The sequence below is a fragment of the Pyrgilauda ruficollis genome, unplaced genomic scaffold, assembly GCF_017590135.1.
Source record: "Pyrgilauda ruficollis isolate IOZ18807 unplaced genomic scaffold, ASM1759013v1 scaffold19, whole genome shotgun sequence".
In the NCBI taxonomy this organism is placed as follows: Eukaryota; Metazoa; Chordata; class Aves; order Passeriformes; family Passeridae; genus Pyrgilauda; species Pyrgilauda ruficollis.
Window position 1 is genome coordinate 3,494,154 of NW_024518095.1, and position 12,107 is coordinate 3,506,260.

At 34.1% G+C, this 12,107-nt stretch overlaps 1 protein-coding gene across 4 annotated transcripts in view; it reads left to right on the forward strand.

Annotated features, from left to right (window-relative positions):
• Window positions 1-12,107, forward strand: part of USP15 (ubiquitin specific peptidase 15) — a 55,297-nt gene that overhangs the window by 12,943 nt on the left and 30,247 nt on the right. For 3 of the 4 annotated variants that reach the window (XM_041465475.1, XM_041465477.1, XM_041465479.1), the window contains exons 3-6: window positions 1,228-1,358; window positions 4,009-4,135; window positions 8,598-8,743; window positions 11,268-11,329. In XM_041465475.1, the coding sequence (XP_041321409.1) occupies window positions 1,228-1,358; window positions 4,009-4,135; window positions 8,598-8,743; window positions 11,268-11,329 (466 nt within the window). Of the gene's footprint in view, window positions 1-1,227; window positions 1,359-3,310; window positions 3,388-4,008; window positions 4,136-8,597; window positions 8,744-11,267; window positions 11,330-12,107 lie in introns of those variants that run through there. The other variant, XM_041465478.1, reaches the window with a different exon arrangement.

The window sequence follows — 12,107 nt, forward strand, 5'->3', positions numbered from 1 at the left end:
GATATTCTGCAGTGTAATGCAGTGATAAGGAAAACTAATTGAATTCACAAAAGACTGATTCCAGGAAACTGAAGCAGTATATTGTGCTTATATTACTTAAATGCTTCTCCCTTGTTTCCAGAACATTTGGATGAAGTGAGAGCAATGAAAAGTAACAGGTAGAGATTTCAGTTAATCTCAACATGTGCAAAAAAGATCGAATATGATGTAATGCACGTGTCATGTTCAAAAGAAGAGATACGTCGTCAAAGCGGGCGCAAGGAAGTAGGTATTTAGAGTAGCTGATTGTTCATCATAGAAAACAGTGTTGTATATGAGGGACTGAATTGTCAGAATCACAGTATCTGTTTGGTGGTTCTGAAAAAAAATTATATTAAAAGAAATGTTGGTATTTTTAGAAGGCGATAATAGAATCCAAATTACACCTTCTCACCATATAAAATCAGTGCAGAAATACCGTGTGAGTCTTGTGAGGAGTTATGTAGACCTGAAGAAGTGATTGTGGATTTCTCCCCTCATTGTACTCCCAGTTACATTGTGATGTGATGCTTCCAGATGGAAGCACAGCTGCCCTAATATTTGAAGCTCACAGTGGCTCACATCTGGAATCACCTCTTACACCTAAAAGGTAGCTGCTAGTAATAAGGATTGAATGAAAACTAAAAGCACGCTGCTTACCTTAAGAGATTCCAAGTTGTGCTTCACTCAAGAGCAGCATCTCCCTCTCTCTGCAAAGAATTTTGTAGTGACTGTTAACAGAGCACATAGGATCCTTGAAATAGGAGGTTGTACTATGCTACTTTCCTAGTCTGACTTAGGGTGAATTACTTCAAAGTTTGTTCTTGAATCTACTGTTAACTACTCATTCTCATTTTCAGCTATGGAAGTATCCATGATGTTGTGGGAATATGTGTGAAGTGAGTGGGAGAAATGAACTGGTTTCTCTGAAAGCTAGGATGATGTGTGATAACAAACTAGGTGCTTATAATTGCATGGGAATATAAAGTTGTCACTCGTACTGTAAAGAATACCACCTGTAATAGGTGTGCTAAGCATAAACTGGATAGTTTGCCTACATGGTTTCAGAAGACCTGCTTTGAACACCATAATACCGGTAACATAATTGTGACTCAAAATACTTTGTCTGCTGTTTATGTGAAAAATGTTACATTAAAAACTCAAGGACAGAATTACAGTATTCAAGTGAAAATAATCTTTCTCTTATAGATGGTGATTCTCAGTCTCTCAAGGAACATCTCATTGATGAGCTGGACTACATCCTTTTGCCAACTGAAGGCTGGAATAGGCTAGTGAGCTGGTACACACTGATGGAAGGTCAAGAGCCAATTGCACGCAAGGTACTCTTTAACTACCTGCTGGGATTAGTATGATTCAGATGTACTCCTGCAAATACGCAGGAGTTGCACAGGAATTGAATAGCAGACTTTTAAGTCCTGGCCTATGATAATCATATCAAGAACTCCTGCTTTAGTTGCTTATTGATATTGAATTTTTACTCAAATTTTTGAGGCTTAAACGTGTAATATTGAGGCAGGGGGATGCAAAGGATGACATAATACTTTCATTTTCTGGGAGTAAGTTCTCTTAATATCTCAAGAAGAATTTGCTTTAGCAGCTTGTACGGCTATTAATGCAAATGATCTTGTAATTAGGTAAATAACTCTAAAACTGTATTCACTATGTTAGTAAAAAGTCTGGCTCTAATAATGTTAACATTGGTGGAGTAATTGGTAGTTTCTTTCTGATAAACACTCTGCTCAGCTACTTGCTAAGGGAGTTATTTCTTTAAGCAAAAGCTTACCTCAGTGCAAGTAATAGGCCATGGTATGGTGGATAGTGTGGCCCTCTATCAATATGAGATACTGAAAAATTAACATCTTTAAATTTTTTTGTTTGCTCCAAGCTCATAACACCCTTATTATTCAAGGTGAGAGGACGTTTCACCAGTTTATTGATCATACAATCTTTTTTTGTTTGTGTTATTTCTTAAGATTTTCGAATTAGTGATTACAGTTGCATCCTCACTGGACTGAATTACTTAGTTTTTAAAATATATTTATCCTTTTTGTGTTGGCTACTAGGATGCATTTTTTTCAGTTACGGGGATCTTTATTTTAATTCATTTTAAATCACTGAAAAAATATTAGGCTTAGAATTTAGTTTTATGATTCCTGGTGTGATGCAATTTTGTTTCTTTCTTATGACATAAGTATGGTCTAACTGCATGCATGCTGGCTGCTTACTTAAAGTCGACTCTTCAGATAGCTGGTAGATATAGCTGTAGAAGAAGTTTTGGGTCTTCAAAATTAATTTTGCCAGTAACAGAAGTTTGTTATAAGGGTCTTACAATATTTTCTCTAACATGATAAAATAGTTGATTTTTGGTTTTGTTTTAAAGAGACATCCCTGAAATGTCTGTCATTTTGTCTAGTTCTGTTAGAGCTGAAATCCATTAAAATAACTCTCCTTCTTTAAGATGTATCTGTTATCAACTTGGTATTGTTTCTTCTGAAGATGGATTTCAGTAAACTACACACTCTTCCATCATCGTGGTAAAGTAAAAAGACTGTAATTTTTTCAGTTAGGGAAGAAAAAGGTAGGAGAGAGCACTGAAATTAGGGTAATTTCCATTCCACTTGGAAGTAGCTAACTGGAAAAATACATGGAATATAATGAGTGGCCAGGTAAACCGGCATAGCTTTGTTATTTTCTGCCAGTATGAGCAGCAGTTATCCTCTGAGAATCATATTCCAGTTCAGCATTTTTGTTTCTGATGCTTTTGTCATTCATTGTTATTTTTCCTGTTTGTCATTATGAGTTGCTTTTTTTCTCATAAACATGGTATTCTACTTTTCTTTCATCCCCTTTGTTACATCAGCTACTTTTGAAATGTGGATCCAAATTTTTAATTGATAAAATTTTGTATTTGATCTACATCAAATAATGTTAAGACTTCTTGTAATAGGTTGTACTGCCTCTAGAGTGTCAGTTTTTATTCTTAGAAATGTGTTAGCTTCACTGCATAGTTTTGTTTACTGCCACTATTTTGTTGTGACTCCAGTAGATGAAAAATATTGAGCTGCTCAAATTAAGATGCATTTTTGTTTAAATGCCATGATTGACAGTCATTAAAGGTAAGGCAAGAAATGTCATAATTCACTAATTTCTTCGTTCTTTTCCTACGGCACATACATGTAAGTTATATTTGTACAGCAGATAGCAGATCTCTCCTAGTAATTAGCTGGTAGCTTTATTTTAACCGTATTTGTCAGATGTATCACATATCAGGCTGATGGTTATTTTTGGAGCAGTCTACATGACTGTGCAGTTACACTTTGGAAGATCAAAGGGAAAAACATTTAAGAGGTGACCCTGAATATTTTTTTTCTATATTTTACTTTTATTAAAAAACAAATCCTGTATATTTAACTCTTCTGTAATCTGTGTTTTAAAAATGAACATAGAATAAACAACTGTAATGAGTAGGTAAAATTTTAAATGAATGTATTAATTATCAGAATGTAAGTGGAAGATTTTTAGGTTTTGTTTAAAAATGTGATGTCCAGATTTTATTAGTGTGTAGTATATTTTTCATAAGTACTCTTTAACTGTGAAAACTAGTTCTTGATATTCTGAGGAAGTAATATACAATTAATGTATTTGGAAATAAATGTACCTTTTGGGTGTTTCTACCTTTTGGTCACATATCTTTGGATTAAGATTGCATATTTGTGATTTCTCCTTTCTACACTTTGAAAGTCATCATGTAGTACACAGGTAAGACAACTATCATCATGGAAAACAGTACTTTCTAGTTTACTGTATTTCTACAAAGTTATAGGAGAATTTTAGTTTTCATTTTTTGCATTTATTAAATGTCTTATATTACATGAACTTCAGTTTCTTGAAGAGTTCTCAAAAATATCTTGAAGCATGTGCATATAAAAACATACACAGACTGATATGTGATCCCATTCTGTTTTTCAGGTCGTTGAACAGGGTATGTTTGTAAAGCACTGCAAAGTAGAAGTATATCTAACAGAATTAAAACTGTGTGAAAATGGAAATATGAACAATGTTGTCACACGAAGATTTAGTAAAGCTGATACAATAGGTATGCACAACTATTTTCTAAAAATATGTGATCGGCACTTGTATGTGGTAGCAAGTTCTGAATAAATGTCTAGATAAAATGATAGATGGCTATTTTGACATTAAAAACAATGGGAGTAGTTTTGTTTGGGTCAAAGTTAAAAGTTAACAAATTGGAACATTGAGGGGGTTTAATACAACTGTAAAAATATAATTGCATGTTTTATTTTCTAAGCATCTGTATTAACTTTAAAGGTTTGAATTTTTAAGAATGTGAATAGTGTGATGTTGTTTATTGGATTTCATAGTACTTTTTCGTGGCTTTTGATGTGTAAGTAGTGTATTTTTTATGTGTTTCATTAACCAACACATTTTAATCATATGTATGAAGAGAAAGATATATTACAAAACACAAGAAAGAATTTAATTAATTTATTAATGCCTGAAGGTGACCTACAAAGGCAGTATTCTTCATGTTGTGAAGTGGCAGGCCAGGCACAATCTTTTACAGTAATTGAATCCTCTATTAAACCTTTAAGTTACCTTTATTTGTATTTATTTTGACTGCTCCTTGAGCATTCTGTCATTATTTGAAGCAGTATTTTGATATTTGATGTTGAAAATATCAGAACATTTTCAAATAATTGCTCCTCATTTTTTGGTGTATTTGTGCATGTGTAGCTGAGATAAGAGTCTTTCAATCGTCTGTATTTGTGTAGTTTTGTACTTCATGCAAAATTGTACTTTATGCCCTTGGCACTGTATGTCCAGCCATCACTTTGTTTATGTTTGTTGGCAGCAGTTTATGTTTTTTAGCTTTTGCTTCTCTTTGCATTATGAGTAGTGATTTATACTTACCAGCCTTCTTTGCAGATTGCTTGCTTTAGAAGTAGTCATTTTACTTTGTTAAACTTCAATATTTTAAGTTGGAAAAAGAGTCACCTCTTGTATCAGAAGAAAAACTTTAAAATTGTGAAAATTCTCCTCAAAACAAGGTTTGTTGTTAATTTGGCTTTTTGAGATCTGTTTTAACTTGGGAAGTTATACTTCATTATTTTCTGAGGAAACCAGAAACTTGGAAAAAGCAATTTAACATTGTCCTTTCCTTAGGACCAAATGCAAGCTATTTTGCAGCCATACTGAATTTAATTGTATCACTGAAATTATAGGTAATGGATGAATTTTCTTTCTCTGATCAGAAGCAGGACGTTTTGGAATGGTTACTTGAAGATATATTAATTTTTTCTTAGCAAAGACAGAATTAAAATTATAAATAAATTGTTGTAAAAGGTAATGAGAAGCAGTCAGAGTTCACTGGCAATCCCCTTCCAGACACTGGCCTAGTTTGCTTTCCTGAAATGTGCATGATATGCTTCTGGAAGCCTTTAAAAACATGCCCTTCCTGAAACTGAAGCTTCTTGTGCAGAGTACAAAGCAGAGCTATCCTAGCCAAAGCGTCCTGAAGAGTTTATACCTTAGAAGAAGAGCTAGTGAAATAGTAACTTATCCCTCTTATCCATTACTAAGATTGTGGGGTTTTTTCCCCCTGCTTATTACCTCAAGTATATTTAAGGTAGTTCTGGAATTCATGAAATACACAGCAGAAATGCTTATTATATCTATAATAATGCAAGAGGGATCTTTCAGAATCCTGATTATTTTTCACTCTTCCTTGTATATTCCAGTAAGGGATACATTTTTATTATAGTTGCAGAAGGCTTCTAGTACAAAAGAGTCAGTAACAGCCCCATGGAACTGAGTAGATTCAGGGTAATATGGTCCTTTCAAGAAATTTTAATTTTTCTGTCCACCATCATTGATTATATTATTTACTGCACTCAAAAAATAAGTACAAGACCTTTCTTAATTAAAAAAAAAAAAAAAAGAGAGGGAGAAATATCCTAAGTATAATATAATACTCACCTGTCAGTCTTCAGATATGTGTTATTCCTGGAATACCTTTGCTTTTCCACTCAAATAGATGCTAAGCTAATCTGTGTCAATAAATTAGTACAAAGTCACTTCGGACTGACATCTTAACATTAACTTAACATCTAAGAGTTTCCTTTGGCCAGCATTTGTGATTGCACTAGCTTTAGGAGCCAGGATGTATTTGTATTAGGATTCCCTGAACTTTCTCAGCATCTCATCAGGACTGTTCCAAGTAGTCTTTCAGAATAGTACTTCAAGCATGCAGTTATTCTTATGAATAAGCTGAATGATTTTTAATAATATACGTTATTACCTGTATGGGAGCTGTAACTTCTAACTCTCAAATTGAACTATCTCGAATTGTGGGTATACAGCTGGTGGAGTGAGAGTCATCTTTAAATGGCAGTTCTTCCTGTGCCTTTTAGGCATCATGACTGATCATGTCATACATTGGATGTATGTAACTAAAACTCCCCAGGGAAATGTTGGAGTCACCATCCCTGGAAGTGTTTTAGAACTGACTACATGTGACACTTAGTGCTGTCATCTAGTTGGTATGCTGGTGTTTGGTGAAAGGTTGGACTCATCTTGGATGTCTTTTGCAACTTGAATGAATCTATGATTCTGCTAGGGGAGAACCCCATACACAGTGTGACTCAGACGGTATCTGTATGATAAGTTTTCATATATGTTGGAGCAGGCACTTCCACTTTACTTCATAAGCCAGCACTCCAGTAATAGTTGGTGAGGATGGAAGGAAGAATTATGAAGTGAGCATTGGTTATATGTTCATGGATGTACATAAAAGAATCTTATTTTCAGAGTTTCAAAAATGGCATAGTAGTCAAGTGGAACATGCTCTTCCCAGAATCTTGGACATAATAATTGTGTAGTCATCCAATGGGATTGATTCTTCCCGTCTTGTAATAGTTCTCTTAGCAAAGCTGGAATATGTTAAAAACTAACTTAATAAATATTAGCTTAGTGCTTGTAAAGAAAACTACCTGCAGTGCTCAGTTAATTAATTGCCATGGTATTAATAGAATGAAAAATTATATTTTGTAAATTCTTCTTTTAGTGAAAGCCATTGATAGATCTAGATTTTCTACTTTTTTTTACAAGATGTTGCTGACTAGTTGTATTCTTATATTCAGATATAATTATTTTAATTCATTGGTTGGGAATTGATTCAGACAGTACATGATGTTTTTTTTTTAACCCAACAAATCAAATAAGTCGCTTGCTTTGTTGATATCACCTGCCTTGCTTATATATCATCTCCTGCAAAAACAGATGATCCAGTCTAACACTTTCTTTCAGACAAAAATGTGTGATAACTAGTATAGAAACAAACTGTATGCAGTTCCCTACAATATCTACAAATATTATATTGGCCCATTGTCATACATTTCTCAAGCCAATGTCTGGACTTCTGCAAGGTAGTTTTAAGTTTTGGGTCTCAGTTTGACTTTTCCTGTTCAACCTAGTGGAAGAGAAAAAAATCTTGAGTAAAAGGGAGCAAGAGAAGCTGACACACTAGTGTCTTATCCTTAGACTTCGGAGGAATGTCTTTCAAAGAGATTACAGGGCCCATTTTTATAATTGTACTTTCAGTGATCATCAGGGATAAAGTATTTGATTTTTGGCTCCTGTTTTGTTCTGTGCTAGCTGTTATGAGATATAGCTTCCATGGGCCTTTGTGAATCTACCAATTTAAAAAAGCAGCTAATTGGGATTGCTATGGTACAGCACTGTACACATTAGTTTAAAAAAACCCAGCTTTTCAGTAAACTCTACTTTTTTGTAAGGAGAATAGTATTAATTAAAAACTTCTCTTAGATTTCAGTTGTACATAAGTTGTACAACTTTGTACATAAGCTATGCTTAGTACAGAAGCTATGTACATAAGTTGTACATAAGCTATGCTACCTTAAAATTATGTAACACTGGTTCTATTTCTGTTAGGTAGAGTAGGAGCTCGCAGAGCTTTCTTCTTTGAATCTTTCAGGGACGTAAAATATTTCACCTTTATTTCAGAATAAATTTTTGTGCTTCAGTTTTACAGAGCAGTCTTTTTTTTTTCCTGTGGACATGTGAATTAAACTTCACACATATATTATATAGTGTGGTTTGTGCTAATTGCACTTAGATATGGGTAGAAGCATAAAACCCAAAAAGGGTTGATTTAGGGAACAGAATGACTTCCTGCACTTGATTTTGCTATCAGTCTCACTTCTGGTAATTTGCAACCTCCCCACACTCCTCTGTTCATGCACTCAGAAATTAGTAGATGGCTCCTGTCATCTGTTACTTATCAGCTTCTCTTTATTTGGTCTGCCTTGCTAAGGAATTCAGTCCTCTGACTGTTTCCATTTTAAAGGGAAGCTAACTAGCAACTTCCTGCTTGTCCTACAAAATGGTGTAGTTGCCTGGCAATTTATACAGTTTCATTCATATTTTGAATATGAGGAGATGAATTCTGATGCTTTATTTGACCTTACACTGTTTGTGTATTAAAATATTAAATTTGTGTTTTTTCCTTCACAAAACAGACACAATTGAAAAGGAGATAAGAAAAATCTTCAATATTCCAGGTGAAAAAGAGACCAGATTGTGGAACAAGTACATGAGTAATACTTTTGAACCTTTGAATAAACCAGACAGTACCATACAGGATGCTGGTTTATACCAGGGACAGGTACAGTGAAATATTATTTCTTGTCTTGAATACATTTATCTTGTTGCTCATGAAAATGTGGCTATACCCAATGATTTTTGGTTTTTTTTTTAATGAAAATCACTTTCTAATAGATTATGTTAAGGATAGACGATTTTGTAAGCAAATTTCTTGAAATTAAAGTAGTCTTTGTGTGTATTTTCAGGATTAAAGACTGAAAAGAGAGATGAAAGAGAGAATTTAACTCTCCTGATTAGTTAAAATTTTTAATATACATCTAAATTTTAAATCTTATGTTTACCAAATTTTATGAAATTGCTGACATGAATTTGGTAAAATCTGAAGTAAATAATTATTCCTAGGATCTTGGATATGTTCCTGTAATGAAATTCAACATTTGAAGAACTTTTTAGGTATTCTAAAAGAAAAATGTCTTCTACTTAGATTCTGCTGTCTAGATTTCACAAACAAAATAACAAAAAAATGAAAATACTTTGATAAGAACAGCAGAGACAGAGGTTTGTAAGCCTGCTTTAACATGAGGCAATGTCATCACTTCAAAATCATCACTTTACAGAGGAATTCCTCACAAGATAACTTTCTCACCCTTCCAGATGAATATAAAGAACAAGCATTGAATGTTAAACTACAAAATATAAATGTAAACAGATTGAGCAATTGCATTGATAGAATAACTTTTCAGATTATTACACTGATTCGTTAGTCTTCAAATAGAGTTGAATGTTTTTTCAACAGCTGCAGTCATGCAGTCACACTACAAATGCGGATGGATTAAATTTGATGGCAGTAACTTTAGGCGAGATTATATTAAAGTATTTCTTTTTGCTTTGAAATATTTGACTATAACCTATCTGCCAGCAGTATTTAGGCTGTGTTTCAGTTTTTTTAATGGCATGGAAGGTAGGTAATCAGTGCACCAAAATTGCTGCTTGAACTATTGTGTCCTGTAGCTTCATGCTGCATGCACTTAAAACCCTCACACAGGTAATTTTAACAATGCAGAAGTCCTGTGGAAGAGCCCACATCTCCCATAAAAGATTCACATCAAAGATGTAACTTGAAAATTATCTCTATCCCAGTGAAACATTAACTATGAAGCAATCGTGGTCTAATAAAGCCATGACAGGATCTCTAGGTGACATCTGTACTTTGAGCAAAACAAATACTGTTTAAAAAGGAGTTTAACCATGGTTTCTGAAAATGCTAAATGTTGTGGTAGGCTATATGTGTTTGGTCAGTTGCACTTGCTGACACACACATGGATATTTTTCTTGCTGAGCTTCCTAATCTAATAATAGTTATTCTGACTATTTCAGACTGTCTAACCTAATAGTAATAATAGTGTATACGATTGAGTAAAGTAATGCTTCGAATTTATCAGTTGATTTCTGAAGTATGCCTTTAGAGATTCCATTGAACTCTTCAGTCTAAATCTACTTTCTGTTTAGTACGTTCTGAGTAAGTCAAGTATGGCAGAATAAGTCTTTCAGCATCAATGACCAAGGATAGCAGACTACTCTGTTCCTGATAGAAAGCTGGTCATGATAGAAGGCTTGTTTTCAGTCTCGTGCTCAAGTGTGTTCAGACTGAAAATGTGATTACATCTTCAAGTGGCTTATACACAAGGTTTTGAGCATTAGAACTTAGCTGAATTTATGTCACGGTGTAGATGCATACAGGCACAGCATGGCAGTCTATTAGTGTCCTGAAACATCAGTGTACAGTTGTGCAGAATTAGTTGCGTTGGGAGTGGGGAGTTGGATTCAGTTTAAGCATTAGAGTCTAGTTGCCATTTCAAAGGATCCAGCTATCTCAGCTGTCAATCCAGAAAAAGGCATGAGCTGTTTGTAGGTCCTGTGTCATATCTGCCAGCATAGGAGAGCTATCTCAAATACCCAAAGGAGTTTCAAATGACAACCGATGCCTGTGTTTGGGACTGAGTGTTCTGTACTCCTTTCCATACCAATAACAAATTGAATGAAATTAATTTCATTAGCCAACTGTCGTGTTGAAAAAATAATATTAGATATATGCTTTGGTAAAATATACAGGAATAACCATACAGGTATGGTTTTAGGGCTAATTGAGGCAGAAAATAGTTTTGTTTGGGTGTTTTGGGTTGGTTTTTTTTTATCCCTCTGTATGAGGCAAAATTCCTTCAGGAATTATCCCTTCCTTACCAGGGCTGTTGTATAGACATGTGATTCCTGTAGATTCACAGGTGCTGCTTAAACATTGCAGGTCATCTTCTGACCTCTTGGAAAGATAAGTGGCTCGCCATCCATGGGTTGTAGAGGAATAGAACTATTGACTTGCCCAAATAAAGATGATGGGTAGGAAGAGGAAGAGAGCAGTGTAATGGATGGAATACAGAGTGTAATGGAATATTCTTGAATCTCAGTGATAGTAACTTAAATATCAGTCTTTTCTCGATCACATGTCAGCAAATCCATTGAAAAGATGGAACAGAAAGCAATCTACTGATATTTTTATTTCAGTTTTCTTACTACACTTTTTGTGGTAGGTCCTGGTGATAGAACAGAAGAATGAGGATGGAACATGGCCAAGAGGTCCTTCAACTCCTAAGTAAGTTATGAATTCCAGTCACATGATTAGTTTGCATATTATTTTGCTTTATGAAAAAAAGTTTTTAAAAGTGGCGTTTTATCTTGAAAATCAGCCTTCAGATATTTAATTGAAAGGACACCTGAATATATTTGCTATAAGTAAAATAAGTCGAGCATTGTAGAACATAGCATAATAATAGTGAATTCCTGCATATACATTGCTTAAGTTTGTTGATTTCAACCAATGCTATACATTATGCTGCTAAAAATGGGGAGAAAAATCCATAGTAGAAAACTGTAAAACTCAGCATATTTTATTTAGATTTCTGTTTCAAAGCACAGTTGAATCTGTTAGGTCAACACAGATTTTATCAGAATTTTCCTACATGTAAATATTTTCATGAACAGCCTGTTCCTTTTGTCTTCAGAGCATAATATTTACCCACAAAGTTTATTTGAATTGCAGCCTACATTACCATCATGTGGCTTTTATTCTTTGTTGGGCTGTCATCAGTTAATGCAGAATGATGTTGGTTTTGTTGTCTATTTTTCCTACTACTGTTATGAATAGCACCTTGATAATGGCAAGTGAATAGAAAGACTTGTGTGTTTTTCTTCATTTAACTATTTTTAATTTTATTTCCAGTATCTTAATAATTTTCTCTTGATTTTGAAGAACAGTTGGAACCATTTAATTAATATGATGTCAGGCTCACAAATAGTTAACTGTGTTTCTTGCCTTTGTTGGCTGGTTCTTGATCGTATCTTTCATAAAAAAGTTTAAGTTCTTTTAAGTG